This window comes from Fusarium flagelliforme (assembly GCF_020744385.1).
Source record: "Fusarium flagelliforme strain FIESC 12 MPI-CAGE-AA-0113 chromosome Unknown B0J16scaffold_1, whole genome shotgun sequence".
Classification (NCBI taxonomy): domain Eukaryota; kingdom Fungi; phylum Ascomycota; class Sordariomycetes; order Hypocreales; family Nectriaceae; genus Fusarium; species Fusarium flagelliforme.
Window position 1 is genome coordinate 8,626,674 of NW_025763503.1, and position 23,138 is coordinate 8,649,811.

Here is a 23,138-nt window from a genome sequence, read left to right on the forward strand (position 1 = left end):
GCTAGGACGATGCAGGGGCGGGGAGTCTGTCCTCCGCCGCCTGCGAGAGCACGAAGCCAATACCGCAGCCAACTTCCCCGACGTCGAGCAGTTTCGGATGCCGATCGACCAGCTGGTGTCGCTACATCTGCCTCGAGGGATGCGGGTGGACGTCCTTCACCTTTCACCACCTTGCCAGTACTTCTCGCCAGCCCACACGGTACCCTCGCACCACGACGACACCAACATCTTTGCGCTCTACGGATGCAACGAGCTGCTGGCAAGACTTCGCCCCCGAATCGCCACAGTGGAACAGACGTTTGGAATCACCCACAGGCGCCACGAGAGTCACCTGCACAGCCTCGTCAGCGACTTCACGCAGTACGGATACTCGGTTCGGTGGAAGGTGGTCAAGCTCGCACGCTGGGGTGCCGCGCAGAACAGGACGAGGCTCATCATCATAGCCGCTGCGCCAGGCGAGACACTCCCCACGTTCCCTGCAGACACACACAGTCTGGACGGGTTCGGCGGGACGCTGCCCTACACCACTGTTGGGGATGCCATCGCGGGTGTTGGACCGGGAGACGACCTTCACGACGTCGACGGTGCAGCCAGTCAGCCTTGTGGGACAAGGCTGGACGCCAACCACCTCGCTAGCACCATCATGTGCTCCAACGTGCGCCTGCGCCATCCCAGCGAGGCCAGGAACCTGACGTTACGAGAGCTGGCGTGCCTTCAAGGGTTTCCAAGTGACCACCGCTTTCTTGGGCCAGTAACGAAGATCCGCCGTCAGATTGGAAATGCCTTCCCACCAAACGCCGTCGGGGTCTTGTTTCAACACTTGGGGGAGTGGCTTTCGAGAGTTGATAGGGAGGAAGCGGGGAATGTTAACGGTAATGGGGAGCTTGGTGATGGGACGTGTGGTATCCTCCACCAGAGGGAGTGGGAGATAGCGGTGGGAGATCTCGCGGGCGATTTTGGTGGCGTTCCTGGAGGTATTGCGAGTGGGAAGCCTTTGGAGGTTATTGATCTTACGGGTAGTTTTGGGGATCTTGGTAAAGGAGCAGCTGAGGGGGAAGACTTTGGAGTTATAGATCTTACGGGTGACTTGGACTAACGGGCCGGGAAGACAACTCGCTGGCAGCAGGGAAAAGCAGCACCAGACCTTGTGGGGGACTATTTGGTAGTTGAGAGATATCCTTTATCTAAGTCCAGTTCTATTCATCCCTAGCTATCACCCACGCCGGGTAGGTGGTTTATTGGCAGATACCCTTTGTTTCCTTGCACCCCCAACTACCACGCACCACATCCAACTTCAAAACGAACCCACCCTATACCTCTGTCTTAGGAGATATCTGCCATCGTGACACCTTCCGGGAGCCCAAGGACTTGATCTCCCAAGACTTCATCGAGAATGATGGTGAGTTTGGGGAACGGAATAGGCTCAAGAGGTTTTGCATCCTCCGGATTGAACTTGGGGGGGTTGTAGTGGTCAGCCGCCCTGTTTGCCGCTCTGTAGGCGTGGCCGGCGAATCCAATGTTGTCAGGACCCTCCCTCTCATGGCGCTTCCGCGCCTGCGGGAAGCTCTTCCACGAGCACTCCCTGGGACCCTGGATGGGGAGCTTGACCATGCAGTTGGTGCAACGGCCTTTGGAGATATCCGGATGGCCGGGCGGAGGTTCGAATACCGCGCATTGGGCGAAGGGCGCCATCGCATGTTCGTGGGTGCCAGTGACGAAAACCTGTAGCTGGGCCGAGCAGCAGCAGCACGAGGGCAACGATACCGCCCACCTCGCACAGAACAGAGCAAGAAGGCCCGCGGGTTTGAACAGGTAGTGGAAGAAGAACCACCCGAGGTGGTTGGCAACCACGCATGATATGTACACGACACGGGGTCCGCCTGCCCGCTGACGGCGTAGGCTGTCGAGCATCTCGATAGCGGTCTTGATCTCGGCGTTGCCTGGCAGGTCGGCAACCTTGGTCCAGAAATGGAGTTCCTCTTTGTCGCCTTGGAACTCGAGGGCATACACGTGATGATTGTGACTGTAATCAAGACCTGTTCCCAGTGTTGGGCATAACCTCATGGTTTTACGGTACTGTGTCTACGTTAGTATTTGTCTTCTACAAAGGGATATATATAGGCTTACCAGCTCAAGGCGTAGGACGTGGGCTGTGTTCCGGTATTTGAAGTGGTAGTCTCCCATGTTGTTACGGAATAACTTGATGTCGATTTCATCCACCGTAAGGTATGGCGTTGCGAGGGGACGCAGATCCGGGAGGTCCTCTTGCTTGAGATGTCTAACTTTGGCAAAGTTTAAGGCCATATCCATGTCTGCCGCGTTGGGCCGGTACGCTGTGCTGTTCCCGGTTGACATTGTGGAAGTGGGTGCTGATGTTGATGAGGGTGTTGGGAGAGGCGATCAGCTTGCTCGATTGAGGGGTCTCCCGCTGCAAACGGTATTGCTGCGAGGGGCAGCCTTCGCTTTAGAAGGAAATGAAGCAAGGACGTAACGGAAATCGGAAGGCTTGTTGGTGGCGGGAGATAGTTTGGGGAAGGAAGGTTGAGAAAGGTGCCGACGCAACGAAGGGTGGGCGTTTGGTGCCTGCCGTGCCTCTGTGGATCACGGGTGCGTGGGTGCAGCGCCGAATTCCCTTCGCAGCTGCCGCGACAGTGCCGGCTTCTTCTGTTCCTGTGGACCACATGACCTGTGTAACCTGCACCACTGTTCTTTCTTTTTCAACTTTTCTCGCTTACTGAACAACCAGTGCGCTTCTCATCTGTGCCTGCCATCTACCCTCGTTACCACACGTGTGTTCCCGTTGTTTACGCGAACAACCGACAGCGTCGGCATCTGTTCAGTGCCCAAGCCAGCTCACGCAACTGCGCTGCCTTGTGCCGATCGCCAGCCTCTTCCTCTTGGTTTATCCCGTTCCCCTGCCCACTCCAACTGCACCTTCCACGACGCTTTCTCCCGCGCCTGTCAGTTGCGCCGTACCGTCGACCTGCATTCCAAGCGACAACGGTACATTTCTTTGGGGTAAGTCACGATTCCTGTCGGCGCCAGCCTGTATTCTGACTAACGTCGAGCCTCGCCGTAGAGTACCAGCCATCATGTCCGACCAGGCCAACGTTGTGCCGAAGAAGGAGGAGGAGGAAGAGTATGTCTTCGTGAAGGAGGAGGAGGGAGAGTACGTCCGCGTGGACGGGAGAACGATCAAATTGGCATCGGTGCCAAGACCAGCCGAGAGGTTGAGGATCGCGAACCCCAGCGGTACGGACCGAGTCACGGTGATGAAGCTTGATGCGAACGACGTTGAGAGGACCAGGGCCGAGATGGAATATATGTTCAAACGTGACTCAGGCAAGGCAGAGTACGATTTCAGGAAGGCTACCAACGAGGCACGCCTGGCTGCTGGCATTACCTTGCCTGAGATAACGACACTGGCTATCGAACCGCCCAATCCCAGGTACAAATATCCGTGGAACGGGGTGGGGGAGAAACCGCCGAACGAACACATGTCCTTCTTTACGAACCCTCCCCATCTGCACATAAGCCCCAAGCGCTGGGCGGAAATGGGACAGAAGTCATCGGACAGCGTTGACCCTGCCAAGAAGCAGGCTGACGAGAGGGCTGAGAGGGCTCTGAAGCGCGCTCGTACTTGATAGAGTTTAGCAGCTGGACAGGCCAGGTTTGCTATGCTGCGGTATTCGGCTGGAGATTACGAGATTAGATGAATAGACGGTGCAGCTGATGCTTCTTTTTCACCCAAGGGTTGCTTGTAGTTTCTATACCGGCCGACGTGATATTGTTACTTAAACTTTGACTCTTGGGACGTCTTCACCTACCGCAGACTTCTAATGGCATTGTACAGGTGCGCCAGGGTCGACAGGAAGGGGGTTGTGAGCGGAGAACCAGTCTCCACCTTTCCGCGCACTCGGTTTTGCCGAAACGCGCTGCGATTTTGGATTTGGCAATGCAGCCTGGCCTGATGAATGTCGAATGCCCTTACCAGCTCGTGTTCCTGAAAAATGGGAAACTCACCGTCAATTGACGTTTTTGGTCGACGGTTCCACATTGGACCGGTGTCCACGTGGTCTGTGGCGGGTTCCACCGCTCCCTCTTGCTTGACCCTCCTTGCCTCGGTCATTCGATCGACCTCGCTTACGCCCCGCGTCCAACTTGCCTAAAACAGTGTCCTGCTGTAATCCTATTGGGCGACGGCGGTGGATGTGCACAACCTCAATCGTCAACTTCCTGGCTGTGGCACGGGCGTTACAACGGCGGCAGCCTCAGACAACTTTAATTCCACGTCTGCCATGGTGACAACAACCGGAATCCGGGTTCCCTGCGTTTCAGCAGAACCAACACACTCTTTTGCTCAGAAGGTTAGTCAGCTAAACAGAACTACTTTTTCTAAACGTGCTATTTGTCCCAGCCTGTTCCCCAGTAGCTTGGTTGATGAGGCTCGGTGACTGATTATTCTCGGTAACGCACCCTGTACCCTGTACACGATCTGTTCAGCCTAGCATATGAGAAGGCTCCTCACCCTGTGCCTCATGTTTTACCCTACTAGCCTTTTTACTCTAGTCAGCCTATCTTTGAAGATTTGGTTCTTATGATCTTCTGGGAATTATATGTGTATCTTCCTGTACAGAGTTGATTATCCGGTAGTTGAAATGATACCACCTATGGACTCTCTCACGCTGGCGATGTTGCATTAGGTGCATTTCAAAAGGATCAGAATCATTCGGGGTCCAAAGTGCAGACTCTTCATCGATGACTATCTATGGGTTGAGGCTGGCTACCCACCCTCCATGCTATACCCATCCAGATCACTGCTTCTTCTAACAGCCGCTCCTCCACATCAAAAGCGCCGCTCATCGGCTACTCTCAGTTCGCCTGAGCCTGGGAGTCAGGGACCTCAACAATGTCCTTGGTTGCGCCTGCCTCATCAACCTCCATGCGCTCTTCACCTTGGGCCTGAGAGTCAGGGACCTCGATGACGTCCTCGGTTCCGCCTGCCTCATCCTCCATGGCCTCTTCACCTTCTGCATCCTGACAATGGTTCGACTCCTCATTCGCCTCGTCCGGATGCTCGTCGTCGCCCATCTTGTCATCGGTTTCGTCGTCATCATCGCTGGTATCCGGGTCGTTTGCAACTCGGTTGGCATGCTGGCGGGGCAGTGCGATACCCTTCTTCTTGAAATATCGATCCACAATCTTAGGTCGCATGTCCAAGACTTCATCCATCGTCTTCTCGCCAATCTCATTGTGAGGATAGCCTTGGTAGGTGACATCGAATACCAGCTTGCCGTTCGACTTTCCTTTCTTGAGCCGGCGGTGGTTGACAATGTCTTGGAGATGATAGGTGTCGCGTCCAGTGACGGCTGTGCGGTGATCTCGGTTTTCTTCTTGGGCCTTGTCGGGGTTCTCCTTCATATCTAGCTCCAGCCAGTACCGGAGGATAAGCTCTTCTCGCTCACCGCGGCCAGCGCCGAGATTGAACTCGGAGATTGTAACGTCGTCCTCACGCTCCTGAGTCTTCACAGTCAACAGGGCGCGTCCAGAGGCAGAGAACCTGTGTCCGGTGACGAACTCTGCCTTCGCTGCTGTAGAGGGAACGTTAGTGCATGGCAACAACATCTTGGGCGCTGCGCTGATACTCACGGTCGTACGGCGTCCAGTACATCCCATCTCGCTCTCTCTTGGGCTTCTTTGCCTTTGAGGCCACCTTCTGGACCTTGCCGGGCTTTGGGTTATTTGGCGGCAGCGTCTGTCGCTTTTTCGACATCTTGTTGCTGGGCTTCTCGGGTGCCATCATGTGAGTCGATGGAGGTAGTGGCGTGAGGTTTGACGCAACGGTTGGTGATGAAGGAAGAAGAAAAAGAAAGTTGGATGGTTGCGCGATAGGAAATTGGTGTGATCGGGTGGGGTGGCTTCTGGCACTCGAGATGGCTGCTGTTGCTGTTGCTGTGGTCGTTTGGTAGCTGAGGTGAGCGGATTCGAGGGCAGTTTTCGTTGGTGCAGGGTGGAAAGGATGTTCTGCCGACGGCGCGATGGAGAGGATGTTGGTGAAGGCAGAAAAGGGTTCAACTGTCAGCGCGATTGAGAGGAATTTGGCAAAGGGAAAAAAAGACGTTCAACCGGCGGCGCGTTGAAAAAGGTTGAGGGAGGAATAACAAAGGAGGTGCAAGGAGGAGGAGTGGTGGGGGAAAGGTGGAGCGGGAATCTCAAGATCATCAAAATGCTCTGGCGGCTGCCAGATGGTGGCAGCTGTTGGCAGTGCCAGCGCTCGGTTGCCGGTCAGCAGCTGCTGCAGCCTGGCAACGGGAAGCCCAGCGGTTTGCCGGCCAGGGGGGAACGGCTGCAATTGTTGGTGTGACAAAGGGGCTTGGATTGATTGGCAGCCATAATGTTGGTCGCCTTTGTTGACGGTGCTGAGGCTGATGATGGCGGTTGAAGGAGACGCGCTTGGCTTCCGATGTGGCTGAGTACTATGTTTTGTTGTGGTATGTGTAGTGTGCCTTTCTGTAGTGCGGCTACCAGCGTTTTGTTGTTGTCGTTCACGTAAATGACAGTTTGAGACCTGGTCATTTGTGCGCCGGATGTTCTTGTTGAGTAGGTGGCTCAACGGCCGCCGGTTGTGGCAGGCTGAGCACGTGGCGTGTCGTCTCGCGAGGCTCGGGTCGCATCCATAGGGCTGACCTGGATTCGTGGTTGGGGCTCGCCACCGGGCTGAGTACGAGGTGCCAGGTGGGTAGTCTGGGTTTATGCATTATTAATATATTATTAATGCATAGTTTTTTCCAACCCATCAGGCACCTTGGCTTCGCCTTGGTCACAATCTCCGTGGCGGGCAGCTGATTCAGGTCATCCTCTCTTATTTTTCGTGGCATCGCGCACCTCAAACGACCTATCTACATCCCTAGTTCCCGTCCTCGACATCCTCCCAACCCTCCCAATCCTCCGTTCCCTCCGCAGCGGCGAGTTCCTGGATATACCATTTCCAGACGTTACAGGCGTACGTCGGATGGTCGGGAAGCGGGCATTCTGCTGGTGTTAGTTGATATAAGGTGTGTTTTCGGAGAAGGCTTACCACTGTTGCCTTTTGCAAGACACTTGTTGCATACCCCCTTGCGTTTGATGCCTGCTTTGACTCTCATTTCTTCAAGCTTGAGCTTGGCAAGTTAGCACAATGATTAGTAGCTGGGATCAGTACTTACGGCGTTCTTCCTCGGGCCCGACTTGAAGCGGGGAAGGTTGGTCATCTGCTGGAGCCCTGGGAGGGGGCGAGAATGACCAGAGGCGCCCTCTTCTTCTTCAGAGACATATTCGTCGTCCTCTTCAACCTCTTGAGCCTCGTCGTCCTCTTCAACCTCTTGAGCCTCGTCGTCCTCTTCAACCTCTTGAGCCTCGTCGTCCTCGTCGCCCTCTTCAACCTCTTCAGCCTCGTCGTCCTCGTCGTCCTCATCATCCTCATCATCCTCATCATCCTCGTCGTACGTATTGCCACCTGGGATGTGGTATGATTTCAGTCGGGCAAGGCGCCCTCGCCAGAAGTCTAGCCTTGGTAAGCGATAGGTTGGTTTGTTTGCCAGGTATACATACCTTTGATGACGGCAAGGTCATGCGAGGAGGAGGCACCACGCCTCACCTCCGGGAGCTTGGTTCCTGGGTGTACGTCTCGGACGTGTGCCTTGAGGTTTTGAGGCAGTTGGGCAGTGTCCTGATGAAACGTTAGCAAGATTCACTGATAGGAGGTTTATGCTGGTTACGTGGGAGCAAAGGCCCTTGGCACTAACAAGGGCCGGCATGCGACAGAAAACCTCGCCTTGAGGTATGAGGGTTTCGCCATTGTCCTGGCAAGACATTAGCAGGTTATTGGATAAGGTGTTGCGTGTGGTTAACGTACATTCCGTTCGAATGGCTGGTCGTAGGGCCATCGCTTTCCAGAGCCTTGGAATCCAGCTCTGTATTCCTGATACTCAGGGCATAGCTCTAGGCCATTGCCCCTGGTTCGGGCCATCGCTTTTTTCTAGTGGACGAATCCATAGTTCGTTGCACTATTAGAAGGCGGATGGTTTGTTTTTTCGATGTTGATGTTGGAAGGAAAGAGCGTTCCGGTGGATTATGCATTAATGCGCTAAAGGCGAGGCGCGCGCCACGGTGCCAACGAAATTGTGGGGCCATCTCCCTTGCACGAAATCCGGCCCGGAGATGTTCCTGCTTAGTGATCACAGGATGAGTTTTGGGAACCGAAAAGCCGTACTATGACCAAGGCAAGCAGTGGCCGTGGGTGCGGTCGTCCGATGGGCTGATTGACGGGGAGGGTTGGTTCTGCTGGCGGGGCTGGTTCTTGTCCTTGTCTTGAGGTGGGATGTTGTTGGAATCTGGATACTTGGAAACGCAGCTCGTTTCTCCAAAACGCATTGCGAAGCGCAGTTCTGCAATGTTGCTTGATCTATCCACCCCAAACAGGCAAATCTCGGATTCAACCTTGCGGAGAGTAAAATCCAGGTTTGAATTACCTCAATAAATTAACAATCGCTCCGTATCATTCCATCTGCAAGTTAACAGAGGTTCAACTGCACTGTTACAGAGTAGCCCTCCCAACACCGGGCTCTCTGGGTGTGTTGAAGATCCTGCCTGACATAGAGAGATAGAGTGATTGGTTGGAGAGTGGTGCTTCCTTATTATATCACAGCACGGCAGCATCTCAAAGGTTTGGGTGAAAGTGTAGCTCTCTTGATTATTTACAGCAGCCTCGTCAGCTATCTAGACAGTCCTTCCTTCAAGACCTCGGGTCTCTTGCCCGCTTTCCATCTCCGTCCGCCGTTGAACCTATAGTTATAGCTTCCTTGGTACGACATTGCGGTAACCTCGGTTCCGCATAGTACATCGGACTTTATCCAGGTCCTCGTCATCCTCGGTCTCCATGATAACGTAGACAGGGACATCAGGCGATTGAAGCTTGACTAGCGCCTTTATGATGACAAGTGAGATGTCTTTTTTGTCTGCTGACAGGCTTTCGTTGCCTCCGGACATACTCTCGTCGTCTTCGGAAGAGCTATCGTTGAGGTCTTGGCAAGCGCCGTCTTGCCACGAGTCCATGCTGGGACCGAGGATCATGTCCCTACTAGCTGGGCCGGTGCTGTCAGGGTTATGAGTGTCCCGGAAGATGGCAAAGCTGAGCTGCTTGGATGCCAAGTCGTTGCGGAAGACGTAAAGGAGCTGCGATAGGAGCCCGTGGCCGAGGGCGCGCTGCGCAAAGACTGTGTCTTCGTACTGATATTTGTGGGGTTCACCCGGGGACAGATGCGTGGTTTTCTTTGAGATGGAATCGCGGCACGCTTGGTTGATTGCCGGATCTTTCATCAGAGCATCGGAGAGCTTAGCGACGTCTCCATCCACGCCTCCCAGGAAATCTTCCTAGAACTTAACGCTATGCTGGCTGTAGTCTTCACCGTCCTTGCTGAGGAATAGCACGACAATGATTCGGCTTGCCTGCTGGACGCGTTCGATGTTGTGAGGCATGGCGAGGGCCGCAACGGCCGCGGGGGCGTTGCAAACTACAAGACTCTCGTAGGAGGGCTTGCATAGGTCGAGTTCGAATTCGGGGTTGTCTGCAAAGGTAAATGCAGGTAGCAGGTGGGCGGGCGTGAAGTGGCTGGCGCCCGGCTCGTTAGGCAGTGAGGCCAGGAGCTTGAGTACGGGTAGAACCTTGGTGTCCTGCAGCACCATCTCGCGCGCCCCGTTGCACCGATGGCACGGGACAAACTCCCAGTGGGTTGCGTTTGCGTCTGGGGATTTGGGGGCTGAGGCTACGACAAGCTGGGGCGGCCCGAGGGTTCCTTGCTTGAGCGCCGCCCGTTGGATGGCTGCGGTGATGGCTTTGGTCTTCAGTGAGGATGACATGTTGTCGGTGTGGTTGATGTGCTTCTTGGATGGGACGTACAGGAGGGTAAGTGGAGTTATATGCGCTTCGGGAGTTGGTTCCTGTTGAATAGTATGGATGGTCACGCGGTTGTTCGTGGGATATTACGAGGCTGCGCCTGGATCCGCAGGGTGTTCGCGCCGGCGCAGGGTGTATGTTGGTTGCGCTGGTGTTGTTTTGGTGAACTGTGCGGGATGTGAACAGTAGCGCGCCAGCCGGTGGCGATGTTAACGGGGAAGGAGGGGTAAAACGCGGTGACGAACGCGTGGGTGGGTGCATGCTGTGCTGGTAAGATAAGGCGGATAGGTCGAAGAGTTCCGTTGGCAAGTCTACTTGCTCCCATTGGGTGTATAATTGCTCCCGTTGGATGTATAGGGGAATGATGTTGTGTTTTGCCTACAACGCGTGCCTCTGTGCATGTATGATTATCGTGTTTATTAGCAGTTGGTGGTATTTATAAAGCAGGGGGTAAAGACAGTCTCTCAATTAATAACGTTGCAATGCATCTACTTGTGTATAGTGGAATCTGCCGGGCTACTCGGAATCTGTCGCGCTACTCCTCCCCCTCCCATCCACCATTCCATCGACAGATCTTGACTGGCAGGTCGATTTCCTGCTCCGCGATGCGGCGCACCTGGCTGCAGTCCTCCTCGTCGCCCTGTACGGCGAGTCGGATGGGGACGTCGGGCTTCTGGACCGCAGCCAGACCGCGGATCAGCTGGAGGGCGATGTCGTCCTTCTTCTTGGCCCCGGTCCATGACTCGAGGTTTGGACCCACGATCATATCTCTCTTCTGCGGATTTGGGCTTGTCTGTCGGTTTCGGAATATGGCGAATGTGAGTTCCTTACGTCGTGGCCTATTGGTGCCTCGGGACATGCGGAGGAGCTCGTTGAGTAGGCCTGGGCCTTGTGCGCATTGCGCGTAAGCGGTGTCCTTATATTCATCAGCGTTGCTCATGTCGACAATAGCGTCCCGGTAGCTGTAGTTGGTGGCATCTTTGTGCGACAATGCCTCGTTGAAGTCAGTGCTACCTCCGTGGCTTCCTCCCAGGAAGCTATCCCACCACATAACACTGTGGTCTGCGTAAGTAGTACTACAGTCAGAGGTGAAGATCTTAATAATAATCTTGTCTATGCTGTGTACGCGGGCGTTGTGCGCCATGCCAAGACCCTCCACAGCGGCTGGCGCATTGCACACAACTAGGCTCTCGTAAGCGGCTCGGATGGCGGGGTTATTATCGTTGTCGGCGAGCCCGTTCTTTAGGAACGCTGGCTCAAAGGAACCCTGGTATTCGACGGCATTTTTCTTGGCGTGATCGGGGTACGCGGCAAGTAGGTTAAGTACAGGAAGGACAACGTTGTTTTGCAGGGTTACTTCCCGTAATCCACCAGTCCCCATGCGATGCGTGGATTTCTAATCTATCGCATTTGCCTTGTAGGAGTGGGGGACACAGGCAACGATGAGCTGCGGCTGACCGTTGAAACAGAGGCGTTCAGCCTCGTTCAAGACTGCAGGGGTGTTGCCGTGGGTTGTCATGATGGAAAGGTGCACGATTGAGGTGGTGGTTTTCTTCTGTGAGGGGATGTCGGAGGGCGAGTGGTGGTTTTCTTCTGTGAGGGGATGTCGGAGGGCGAGTGGTGGTTTTCTTCTGTGAGGGAATGTTGGAGGGCGAGTTGGATAGCGCAGTTGGTAGTGGTGCTTTATAGTTGTTAAAATGAAGATGTGGTGGGAGAGTGCTACGAGGAGGCTGTAGTTGTTCTGGCTTATCTCTAGTTGTTCCGGCTTATCTTATCCTGTTATTCCAGCTTATCTTATCTTGTAATGTGGATAATGTGGGAGTTAGAGCAGTGTTTAGCGAATTGAGGAGGTGGGAGCGCTAAGCTTTAAATAGGTAGTATGCTTTTATTTAAGTGGTAAAGTAGTAATGTTTATAGCTAAGAAATAAAGAAAGAAGATATACTAAATACAGCTATATATACTAATATCCCACTTCCCTTACAATTATTGTATATTTTATTATCCATACCTTCTGTTATTCAGTGATATTTCCTTGGCGTGTAATTGTTACCTTGCTAAATATGTGGTTGAAGAATTTAAGTGGTGAATTCATTGACTCTTCCAGTTTACTTAGGTAGTTACGTAGGAACTGTCCAGACTGCGGTGAAAAGTCTGACTGCTGACATCGGTTACGGGTCCTACAAATAGCAACACCAAGTGTGGGCAGCGTCCAGCCAGTAACTCCCCTCTGCTTTGAAGAGATATTAGCATTGGATTAGATGTGGTGGGGTAGTAGGAAACAGGTTCTTTTAACTATACTCTATCTTGCTAATTATTCTTCCATATCCTCTGATGTAAATCTACCTTGTACAGTACGTAATCCACATCTTGTGTACCATTCCTTATTAGGTCCCAGTATGTTGGAGATAAAGGACTCTGGCCTTGGTATAAGTGATACAAGATAGTCCCGACGACGATGTAAAGTTGCAAGGCTCTGTACTCTCAACTCTGACGTGCAAGGTGTAGGGCGGTTACCATGATAAGGCTGGACCCAGCGGAGGAGTACCAGTGTGCGATTGCTGATGCCCTTCTGCTCTGTAAGCCATGTTAGCTTTGCTGGATAGACCTTATAGATGTATAAGTGTTTATACCGATCTTTTTTGTCATTTCCTGAATAGACAGGGCCCCCGTTACTGCCTGTTGGCGCGCTGTCCGCGGGAAGGAATCTGGATCTAGGACCCATAGCATCCTGATAATAAGGGCTACAGCACCCAGCTGCGACTCCTTCTGCTTCTTATCCTTACCACCGGGAGCAACAATGAAGCCTTGATTTCTGCGGAGATCGTCGGCATACGGCAACTCGCTAGATGCGGCAAATGTAAGTGCGATCATAAGCATCAGGTCACACTCCTTCCTGCCCAGGAACCCCTCCAAGACTGTCCTGGCCAGGCGGTAGTGCTGCTTGATGGGAGGGTCCTTGATGAAAGATATGCTCCGTTCAAACCCCTCTGCGATGTTGTCGGGGATCGTCTGGAACGGGATGGGGTACCCGATGTTGATTACATCTTGCTCCCTGGCCTTGCGCATTTCCGCAGCGATGGCAGCTTCCTGGACCTGTCGCTTGACGCTGCCGGGCGGAGCTGTGGCGGGCGGAGGCTCGAGTCCACGACTCTGCAGCCGGATTATGCGGGTGTGGACCATCCGCTGCCTGTCGGTCCCCGGGATCCACTGGATCCGGCAGGTATGCAGCGCGCGCGCGAGGATAGCGACCTACACCTTCTCTGATATCTCGGCGGGGAAGGGGCTGTTGCTGAAGGCACCTTCAAGTGCGTCGATCCACTCTGAGGCTGTTGGCGCGATAGGCCTGACATGTCGATCTGGCGTGGTGAGGGTATTGCGGTATATGAGGCGAGCGAGGTCCCCCGTTGTCTGCTGTGTAACTTTCGTCCGTACCGTTTCTGGGGTGGCGCTGCCCAGGAGGGCGGTTTGGACCGTCGGTGTAAGGGCACTGGGAAGGATGCTTGTTAGCGTTGGCCTGCGTGTGCGCGGCGAGCTGGGGGGGGTATACTCATCCGAGAGCGGGTGCGGGTGGGAGGCCCATTGCTTTATAGCGTTCTGTTGTTCGGGTGGTGGTCTTCTTGTCTTAACGCGCTTGGAGATGAAGGCGACTATGTCGGGGATGTACATATCGCGGAAGATCATTTCGGCGGTAGCCTCGGAAGCTCCTCTCTCATTATTACCCTGCTGGAAGCCGATTTCGCGGAACCAGAGGAGAGTCTGGCGGGCAAGAGCGACGGCGGGGCTGTAGTGGTAGCGGAGGGAGGCTACATGCATGAGGGCGGGTTTTCCGTCTTTGTTCATGGGCCAGTGGCGGTGGTCGATCGGCGGTCTGCCTTTCCTCATGTCCAGCTTCCCGGGGTCTATGTAGGGCCAGCCGTGGCGCCTCAGGCTGGGCTTCGTGCCGAGGTACCTCATCAACGCCGGCAGGACCGATTCATCGCCGGTGAAGCAGTAGTGCCCCAGCCGGTCCAGGGCGGCGATGCCCTCGCATAGCGTCATGTCTAGCCCTGCGGGGCCGGCCTTGCGGAAGCGACTTAGCATCCCTTCCAGGGCTGTATCTATGACTGTGCCGTAGGCGGACAGGATCCCTGGGAAGGTCGTAGGTTGAAAGCAGTGGAGAAATGGTGTGTAGATGTCGGACTCGTTCTGGTATGCTTCTATAATAGCAAGGATGGGCTCTGCGATGGTGTCGAACTTCCGGCTGCTATAGCCCAGCGACTCGACTCTGATGGAGATGACCTGCTCGAAACGATAGCTAAAATTGTTATTACGTACAGCTGCGTTGATCTGGTTAACCTCCCGTGCAAACGGCCTCGTACAATCCGGTCCCTCCATTCTGGCGAGCAGCTTCTGGTGCGTGCTGTTGTGCTTTGCGAGCTTGGCTGTCTGGGTGCAGGGGATGGCTAGGGCGGCTGTGGCCGAGCCTCGGGCGGCAAGCAGATCCCGGGGGCTATAGCGGATCGCGCGTTTGATGTTGGAGTAGCCCTGGAAGGCGCCGAAGGTAACAGCGTTGGCGTCATGTCTGTGCTGCATCTGCTGCGTAATACCGGTGTATATGCGGTCCTGAAGAGCTTGAGGCGGCACTTTAGACTGGAAGTTGCCATATCTAGGGTGAAAGCCAAGCGGGTAGAAGGTGAAGTCCTCTTGGTTGCTGTACTGGTGGCGTATCACTTCGCGGTTGGCCAGGAGGGCAACGATACTGTCGTCCGGCTCTCTGCATTCCAGATTGACAGCAAGGGCGTAGGAGATGGAGCTGATGCTGCGGATGCTGTACTGCTTGTCGAGGTTTTCCAGGTAAGAGCTGAGGTCTATGCTGGGCTCCGGTGCTTCATCCTCCGACGGGGTCCAAGAAGCCGGCTGTGACTGGATGCCCAGTTGTTCTGCGGTACTCATGCTTTCCTCCCTGATCTGCCGCATCGCATCCTGGTTGTCATTATACTCCCTTACCCGTGTACGCCTGGAAGAATCTGTATCTCTGTGCTCCTGGTCATCGGCGGTAATTTGGATATTGGCGCCAAAGTCATATGCGTGGAAGCAAGGTTCATGTCGGCCCCAGAATCGGTCGTTGGCAATGCTGCGCTGACTAAAGAAAGCCTCCTATTGACCCATAAAGTCATGCTGGAACCTGCGCCAATTAAGAGCACTAATCCGGCGGCTTTCGGAACCACTCAGCTTCCAACTCTCCTCCATGCCAACTTTAATGTTGCTTTCAATAAAGATTTTCTTTATAAAGGCGACGATGTGTTCGGCGCGCTCACGGGTGACGGCGGTACGGCGGGTGGATGCTTTTGTCCGGTCTATCTCGGAGCGTGGGGCCGGGGTATCGGGCTGCAGTGGCTGCAGCATGAGGAACCAGTCCTCTCGGGTGGAAGCCTTGCCAAGGTAAAAAGTGCGCCCATCTGGATTAAAGTTGAATCCATCGATGTGCTTTCCTGCGTATGGCTTAGACCATTGCTTGAAGGAGAACTCAATACCGTCCGAGGCTGGGACGTTTGCGCCGGAGATGACTTGGAATGGTTGTCCGATAACGCTGAAGAAGTCGAGGTTGAAGGTTGGGTATAGGAGATGGTGTTCTGTGACCGGTTTGGAGCCTTCACTTTCGGCGTAGTCAATGCTCCTTCGCTCGTGTAGCATCTGGAACGCGTCATGACTAGTAAATTTGTAATCGTTATCTAGAGGATCTATCTTGTTAAAGAGTTCGTCAACTACACATAAATATCCTTTCTTTAGTATTCTCTGTTATATATAGAGTATAGCATTAGGTAGTGGGCTTACCTGTCATAACTATATCGGCGTCTTCGTGTGTAATTTGCCAATTGCTATCGCGTATACTCGGTGGTGGTACATCTCTGCTGTCTTCAGCTGGCTCCGAGAGGATCGCATCATCAGCCTCGCGATACCTAACGTCGTCAAGGTCAGGATGTTCATATCCAAGTTCATTATCGCTTAGAAGTTCTTCATTAACCTGAAGTTCATCATCAGCCATAAGTCCTTCATCAGCCTGAAGTTCTTGTAAGGCCTCGGATTCATCATCAGTCCAATTGTCAGAGATATCCATAGAGTCCTTGTTAATGGTATTAACATTAGAATAATTATTAAGAATAGTAGCAAGGAAAGACATTATAGTAAATATAAAATAGAGTATTAGAATTATATTTACTTGGAATAATCTATACAGTAGTAAATTACTATTAGAGAGAATACTGATCTTTAGTAGGTATTCTGTATTATAATCCTACCTATCTATACTTTTTAAGTACTTTCCTTTTGTGGTTTCTTTATACTAAAACCTATGTACAGGTTTGTATAGGTTTTTCTCCCAGTAATGATCTTCTTTACTAACAGTACAGAGGTTCTAACTCTATAGTAGGGTTAAACGTAAGTACAGGTTGATTTCTTAAATTCTGTAATCTTGGCGTCTAATAATACAAGGGTATATGAGTATAATAGATGGTTTTGTGTGAGTGGGCTGTATAGTAATTGGGTATATTTGCTTTTGCTTTGGAAGCGAGGTTGGGCTCTGTTTGCTTTTGCTATGGAAGTGAGCTTCTGACCATGGGAGGAGGTTAGAGACATGGGGTAATCAAATTCTTATCTTCTGCAATTTCGGCATATGATAATACAAGGGTACATTAGTGTAACGGATGGTTTTGTGTGAGTGGGCTGTATGGTAATTGGGTATATTTGCTTTTGCTTTGGAAGCGAGGTTGGGCTCTGTTTGCTTTTGCTTTTTCTTTAAACTGGTGACTTCTACTAACTGAGACATATGAAACGCTAAAGAGATTAGCTGTATAGAAAACCGGTTTTTTTACTTTTACTAATAATGTAATTAGATGTAAAGAGTAGAAATCTACTGTATTTACTTTTTACACTTAAGCGATGTATAGGAGGGATTTGCTAGGATTGTAAACCTTGTTCAAAATGTAATAGATTGTGAACTTTAAATTAAGTAGCTGTTAATGGATGTGATTACCTGTAGATCCTTATCTTGATTGGTTTAGTTATTTACTGGTTATATTATACAGTAAAGCTAAAAATATACCTCTACGTTCAAGTACAAGTAAGTTACAGAGAGTGTAAAGGAAATCAGAGAGTAAAAAATATAAGTGTATATTGTATCTTAAAGAAAAGAAATATTATAATTTAAAAATATAGTTATAACTAGCTTTAAAAGAAAATATAATTGATTTTTATTTTATTTTAATTTTAATAATAATAAAGGAAAAAATAAAGAAAAATAGAAATAAAAAAAGATATATAGGGTAGCTTTATCCCATCATCCTACTAGATCTAGCTGGTGGTCTCGGGTTCGGTTTTGGCGGGGGCCCTAACTGTGGACGTATAGATCGGCTCCGACCTGAAACTGCTGATGCTGTGTTCCTGATCGGCGTCCTCGGGCTGGTCTGATGTAATCGGTTCCTGCTTGGCGTCTTGTGTTGGTCTAGGGAGGTGATATCCCCTGTGCTGCCCCTAGTAAGCTGAACTGTTGATGATGGTCCATGAGGTGTGGAAGGCTGGGGAGGCCTGTTAACTCTAGTGATTGACTGGGGAGGCTTGGGCTGTCCGTTCGTTTCCTTGCGTACAACTTGCCTCTGCGGTATTGGGCTTAACGGTAGACTGCTTTCCTGCGAGTCCATGATGATGCTGTGCTGCGTAAGCTCCTGGTGCTGTAAAGCTGGGGGCTCTTCCTGCGTGTAGCAACCGGATGCTTCGGATGGGCTGGGTGAGGGTGCTGTCTCAGCGCGGTGCCTTGCCTCTAGCGGCTGGGCTGATGTTGGCTGCAAGGGGGGCGAGGAGGCTGAGTGGTGCGCCCTGGGACTGTAATCCTTGGCTGTTTTCTCTTCCCACATCTGCAGAGATTGCTGGTAGCGTTCATATGACCTCTGAACTTGCTTCTGCTGGGCAGGGTTCAAGATTTCATTGTCCTGTTCCAGTGCCTTGCGACAACGCTTCATTGCCCACTCGAGCAAAGGCTTGTTCAGCACCATACCGAGTTCAATGTCGGCCTCCTCTGTGTTCAGAGCGGGGTTGTTCCTGACCTCGTCTAGTGCCTGGAGGCTCTGGCAGAGGGAGTGTGTGATTGGTGCGGTGCGGTGCTCGGCCCGTTGGCTGTCACCCTGTACCTGAGGTAAGCTGTCCTCTTCGACGCGTTCGCGACCTGACGCGAGACTGGCCCAGCTCTCTGGGATAACCTGATGTGCGGCGGTGCTCTTGATCACTTTGATCAGGCTGTACCATGGCTCTTTGTAGCTCAGATCGCGTTCATCGTTCAGCAGACCATCCCCTCTCAGGGTATCTGCCTCCTCCTGCACTGATTCCCCAAGGAAGGCTTCCATATTGCCCTGCACATGGGCCAGCACCTTCCTTTCAAGCTCCTTTGACTCCTCCTCGACCCAGCGGTCTAGCGGGATGATGCTTGGATCCAGCTGCAGATGTTCCTGGCACCATTCATCTCTTGATATCCCTTGGGCTAACGCAAGACCTTCAATGGTCTTTTCAAACCCTTTTGCGAGATCCTTTTGCAGTGGCGGCTTATTGTTGTCTTGGTTGTTGATTTTCGTCAGGCTGTTATTAAACTAGCTAACAACAAGCTCTATAATGATCTTTATCCTCTGCCCCTTGCTCTTTTTGATATGAAGAAGCGGCTTGATATTAGGGAAGCGGAATGTTTGTATATTCTGCTTGATTGCTTGGAAGATTTTACTGTACTCTTTATTGCTTGCCTTACGCAGAAATCCTGGCTATCGCTTCGGACTACCCCCAGAGGCAAAGTCCGCAACGTTATCTGCAGAGTTATCGTTCGGGCAGAAGAACAGTTAGTTAACATCAGCAGCTATATACTCCTCTCTGAGAGCTTCTGCAAGCTGAGTCCATCCTGAGAGTTGGATATAATGAGCGGTATTTGAGGGGAGTTGGCTAGCTGTACTAATAAACTGCCTAAAAGGCTTAAAGAAGTACTGTTAATATTACAGGAAAAATCAGCATTACTCTACCGTACAGCAAGAAGCAGTAAGGACTTACATTATTAAGTCTGTAGCTGGCAAGTTTAGACCACATTGAGATCTTTAACTCACACCGACCGAGCTCTGTATTGCACCAAGATGTTACTATCTTATGCTATGCATTATTCCGCCAGAGTGTTATAAGCTTTTTTAAAGGAAAGTCAGGGTCGCTGCCAAGACAGGCATACTCCTTTATACTCTCGATCAAGCTATCTCTGTTTTTGACTTGGCTTTGGTCGGTTGGGAAGAGAGTTGGGTTGTTCTTATGCGCAAGAGCGAGCTGTGCCCATATCTGACCATAACAGTCAGATAAGGAGATTGTAGGACGGTTGGCACCTAGCTGCATGCGAACGGATGGAGGAAGGGTTTCTAGAGAACAGTAAGTTTTATATAAAAGGTGGTTTTTAGAGTATTGCTAATTTATACCTTTATTATAGATACAGTATATCTACTACTCTGATGTAGCTGGCTGGTCTGTCTTCTTAATGTATTCTTGCAATGCATTAATATGATGCTGGCTATTAATAACCTTGAACTTCTCTTTAGTAACTGTATTCTAGTCTAAGAGGTTAAAAGGCTGTTTAGCTGTATCCTGTATACCAAGTTGGTGGTAGGCATTGCTGTAGGTATTACTACTGCAGGTAACCTGAATGTAGTTCTCTTGGCTATATTGATCTAGCTTTCCTTCCTGGAATGCAAAGAGAAGATTCTTAATATGCTGCAAGTTTAGCAGTCGGTTACTGCTTTCTAACCAGTGGCAATTTAAATCTTTAAGATGGAGTTTAGCAATACCTAGAAGGTAACGCTGAGCTTCTACCTTAATTGAAGGAGCTTCTGAGAATGGAGGTGGAGGTGTTGTTTCTTTTATTGGCTTTGTATACCTCTGGGGAGTTTTCTTTTGCTTCTGGCGTTTACGAGTAGTAGATGCAGTAGGTTGTACTGCTTGTGACCTTTTTTGACTTTGGATTTCTAATGATTTAAGTATGGTAACTGAAAATGGTAAGTAATACTTATTGAAATCTAAGGAATAGAAGACTAATTTAAAGAGGGATTTAGGTTCTATATTTATCTTAAGCTCTACTTCTGCCCCAGTGTAGAGCTTTACCCTTGTAACTTCTGAGCTGCCCCCTGAGGGCAGAGTTGGCTTTCTGCTTGGCATACAACGGAAGGCTTCTACCGCAGGGGGTGAAGCTATACCCCTGTAGCTTCTGTTTGTACCCCCTGGGGGTAGGATTTCCTGTCTTCTCTGCACCCAACCGAAGGAAGAGTTCTGCCCCCTGGGGGCAGGAATTGACTGTCTTCTCTGCACCCAACCAACAGAAGACTTCTGCACCCTGGGGGCAGGAATTGGTTGTCTTCTCTACTGTACACCCAGCAGAAGATATTTCTGCCCCCTGGGGGCAGGAATTGACTGTCTTCTCTTCACCCAACCGAAGGAAGATTTCTGCACCCAACCAACAGAAGACTTCTGCCCCCTGGGGGCAGGAATTGGTTGTCTTCTCTACTGTACACCCAGCAGAAGATATTTCTGCCCCCTGGGGGCAGGAATTGGTTGTCTTCTCTTCACCCAACCAACAGAAGACTTCTGCCCCCTGGGGGCAGGAATTGACTGTCTTCTCAGCACCCAACCGAAGGAAGATTTCTGCCCCCTGGGGGCAGGAATTGGTTGTTTAACTATCTTCTCTGCATGTAGATATTTGTATATATATATCATAAGCTAGATTTTAGTAAATTTCCTAGGCCTAACCCTACTAAACCCACCAGTTTTCTGCCTATAATTCTTAAAAATCACTTTCTTCTCTCCTCTTTCTATCCTTCTTTTTACTATCCCTCTTTTTTTTTCCTTAACCCTTTCCTTTTCTTATCCTACCTCTCTCCCTTCTACTTGCATTTCTACCTCTTTGCTTTTATTTTTACCCTCTCTCCCTTTTTATTACACTAAACTACGTGTAAACTATACTACATCTTCTTATATTATACCTACTACTTCTTACCTGTACTTTACCTTAAACTTTTACTCTCTTATCTTTACTCTATTACTTACTTAACTTTCCTATTTATCATTATTATTATTATTCTAACTTCCTTATTCTTTAATTTACTTACTTTTACTTTCTCTTGCCTTTCCTTTTTCTTTTCCTTGTCTTATATTTCTACCCTTTACTTTTCTCTTATATCCTTCTATACTAATATCTATTTTATATCTATACTCTTTCCTTTCTATCTTGCCTTCCTTTTTACATTGTAAACTATATATATTTATATATAATAATATTTATATACAATTCCCTCTTTCTCTTTTCCTTTTTACTTATTCTCTTTACTGTAATATCATACTTGATTTCTTATCTTTCTTTATTCTTTCTTAATCATTAACATTCTTTTAATATACTCTTTCTGTACTTCTATAACTATATCTTATATATACTTCTATTTATCTTATTTACTTATAAACTCTCTATAATCCTTTTTATTTATATTTACCTTTTACCTTAAATAATATCTTTTATACTTTAAATTGTAATATAATTACTACCTCTAAATGTAAAAATATTTATTACTTACCTTAACTATTATCTCCCTTCCTCCCTCTAACCTTTATATACACTCCCTCCCCCCTAACCCTTATCTTCCTTCCTCCCCCTAACCTTTATCTTCTTTACCCTTTTGTTTTGCTTCTTTTTTCCTTTTTCTTTATTTTCCCTACTTTCTTCCTTTCTTTTCCTTGTTGTTATACTTCCCTCGTACCTTCTTACTCTTCTTTATTTACTCTCTTTTTCTTGTTATTTTATTTCCTACTTCTATTCCCTTAATGTTAATCTACAATACGCTAACTATATATATATATTATACTACTATTCTATATTTATATTTCTTACTACCTCTTCTATTACTTTACTATCTTACTTTCCTACGATTAATATTCCCTCTTTGCCTTTACTATAATATTTACTTTCCCTTTAACTTGTATTTTAATATATTCTAATTGTTATCATCTATATAACTTATATATATAATAATCCTCTTATTAATATTAATATTTATTTATATTTTTTTATTCTATCTTTACTTAACCGATTTATATATTACCTTTATTCTTTTACTTATTCTTTATTTCTTATATATACTTTTATTATCGTTTTATATTCTTATTGTTATATTTTCTCCTTTATTTTACTTTTCTATTTTTATTCTTCTCCCTTAAACTAAAATACTTGCTTTCCTTTTACCCTTAACCCTATAATAAACCCTTACTCCAACCTTAAAACTACTTTCTAACTATGAACCTGATAATACTTTCTTACCCCCCTGCCTTTATAATACCTTCTTACCCTAACCCTGAAACTACTTCCTTACCTTGACCCTTATATATAACTTTCTCTATAAATCTTCAACTACTTCCTTACTTTAACTTTAATCTACTTTTATATCTTATCTTTTACATTTTACATACCTTCTATAACTCCTTTCTATTCTCTTTTTCTTATCCTTTTATTTTTCTTTTTTCCCTTACTTTCTTACTTTCTTATCTTTTTATCTTTTTATTTTTCTATTTACTATAACCTTACTTTCTTACCTTTTTTAAATATACCCTGTTATTATCCTATCTTACCCTGTTTTTATTCTTTCCCTTTACTTTTCTTTTCTTTTAATTTATTATTTCTTAATCTTCTTAATTTCTATCTTATATATATTTTATATCTTTACTTACTTCTTATCTATCTTAAAACCTCTTTTATACGTTTTACTTTAATTATATTCCTTCTTTTATTTTGTCTCTCTTTACTCTTAACTCTGTACTTTCCCTTACCTTTATAATACTCTACCCCCCTCCCCCAAACCTTATAATATACTACTCTCCCTAACTATATAACATACTATCCCCCTAACCTCATAATGTACCACTCCCCCTAACCATTATACTATACTACTCTCCCTACCATAGATATAATAACTCCCCTAACCCTGATATTCTTTCTTTATATCTTTCTTCTTTTACCCTTCTCTCTATTTCTCTACCTCTTACTTTCTTATCTACTCAAATCTCTCTTTCTTACTCTTATTTTTACTTCCTTTTCCTACTTTACCTCTACCTACCCTTTTTCATCTCTCTCTTTATTATCTTATGTCCTTTCCTTATTTACTTTTATTTTACCTTTAC

At 48.9% G+C, this 23,138-nt stretch overlaps 9 protein-coding genes across 9 annotated transcripts; 1 reads left to right on the forward strand and 8 right to left on the reverse strand.

Annotated features, from left to right (window-relative positions):
* Nucleotides 1-97: 97 nt before the first annotated feature.
* On the forward strand, nt 98-847 carry B0J16DRAFT_254700 (S-adenosyl-L-methionine-dependent methyltransferase; the record flags this gene model as incomplete). Its single annotated transcript, XM_046123115.1, has 1 exon — nt 98-847. A coding segment is annotated over one exon (750 nt), but the record flags the coding sequence as incomplete, so codon positions are not given.
* Nucleotides 848-1,178: 331 nt separating this feature from the next.
* Nucleotides 1,179-2,464, reverse strand: B0J16DRAFT_410497 (uncharacterized protein). Its single transcript, XM_046133154.1, has 2 exons — nt 2,128-2,464; nt 1,179-2,076 (listed from the first exon to the last, which is right to left on the reverse strand). The coding sequence occupies exons 1-2, from the start codon at nt 2,353-2,355 to the stop codon at nt 1,324-1,326; spliced, it is 981 nt and encodes a 326-aa protein (XP_045990757.1). The 5' UTR covers nt 2,356-2,464; the 3' UTR covers nt 1,179-1,323.
* A 134-nt stretch (nt 2,465-2,598) lies between these two features.
* On the reverse strand, nt 2,599-3,643 carry B0J16DRAFT_393264 (uncharacterized protein; the record flags this gene model as incomplete). Its single annotated transcript, XM_046132051.1, has 1 exon — nt 2,599-3,643. A coding segment is annotated over one exon (741 nt), but the record flags the coding sequence as incomplete, so codon positions are not given.
* A 1,229-nt stretch (nt 3,644-4,872) lies between these two features.
* Nucleotides 4,873-5,800, reverse strand: B0J16DRAFT_379570 (uncharacterized protein; the record flags this gene model as incomplete). The annotated part of the gene is made up of 2 exons (XM_046131005.1): nt 4,873-5,591; nt 5,650-5,800. The coding sequence occupies 2 exons, from the start codon at nt 5,798-5,800 to the stop codon at nt 4,873-4,875; spliced, it is 870 nt and encodes a 289-aa protein (XP_045990759.1).
* A 1,582-nt stretch (nt 5,801-7,382) lies between these two features.
* On the reverse strand, nt 7,383-8,484 carry B0J16DRAFT_331599 (uncharacterized protein). The gene is made up of 2 exons (XM_046126606.1): nt 7,895-8,484; nt 7,383-7,841 (listed from the first exon to the last, which is right to left on the reverse strand). Exons 1-2 carry the CDS (start codon nt 8,006-8,008, stop codon nt 7,608-7,610), a joined length of 348 nt encoding a protein of 115 aa, XP_045990760.1. The 5' UTR covers nt 8,009-8,484; the 3' UTR covers nt 7,383-7,607.
* Nucleotides 8,485-8,829: 345 nt separating this feature from the next.
* B0J16DRAFT_410501 (uncharacterized protein) lies at nt 8,830-9,897 on the reverse strand (the record flags this gene model as incomplete). The annotated part of the gene is made up of 2 exons (XM_046133155.1): nt 8,830-9,407; nt 9,447-9,897. 2 exons carry the CDS (start codon nt 9,895-9,897, stop codon nt 8,830-8,832), a joined length of 1,029 nt encoding a protein of 342 aa, XP_045990761.1.
* Nucleotides 9,898-10,300: 403 nt separating this feature from the next.
* B0J16DRAFT_331603 (uncharacterized protein) lies at nt 10,301-11,651 on the reverse strand. Its single transcript, XM_046126607.1, has one exon. It carries the CDS (start codon nt 11,313-11,315, stop codon nt 10,470-10,472), a length of 846 nt encoding a protein of 281 aa, XP_045990762.1. The 5' UTR covers nt 11,316-11,651; the 3' UTR covers nt 10,301-10,469.
* Nucleotides 11,652-12,147: 496 nt separating this feature from the next.
* On the reverse strand, nt 12,148-16,095 carry B0J16DRAFT_393278 (uncharacterized protein; the record flags this gene model as incomplete). The annotated part of the gene is made up of 6 exons (XM_046132052.1): nt 12,148-12,509; nt 12,566-13,142; nt 13,191-14,213; nt 14,250-15,071; nt 15,171-15,679; nt 15,750-16,095. 6 exons carry the CDS (start codon nt 16,093-16,095, stop codon nt 12,247-12,249), a joined length of 3,540 nt encoding a protein of 1,179 aa, XP_045990763.1. The 3' UTR covers nt 12,148-12,246.
* Nucleotides 16,096-17,242: 1,147 nt separating this feature from the next.
* On the reverse strand, nt 17,243-19,418 carry B0J16DRAFT_368048 (uncharacterized protein; the record flags this gene model as incomplete). The annotated part of the gene is made up of 4 exons (XM_046130182.1): nt 19,403-19,418; nt 18,996-19,345; nt 18,703-18,759; nt 17,243-18,550 (listed from the first exon to the last, which is right to left on the reverse strand). Exons 2-4 carry the CDS (start codon nt 19,029-19,031, stop codon nt 17,243-17,245), a joined length of 1,401 nt encoding a protein of 466 aa, XP_045990764.1. The 5' UTR covers nt 19,032-19,345; nt 19,403-19,418.
* Nucleotides 19,419-23,138: the final 3,720 nt, after the last annotated feature.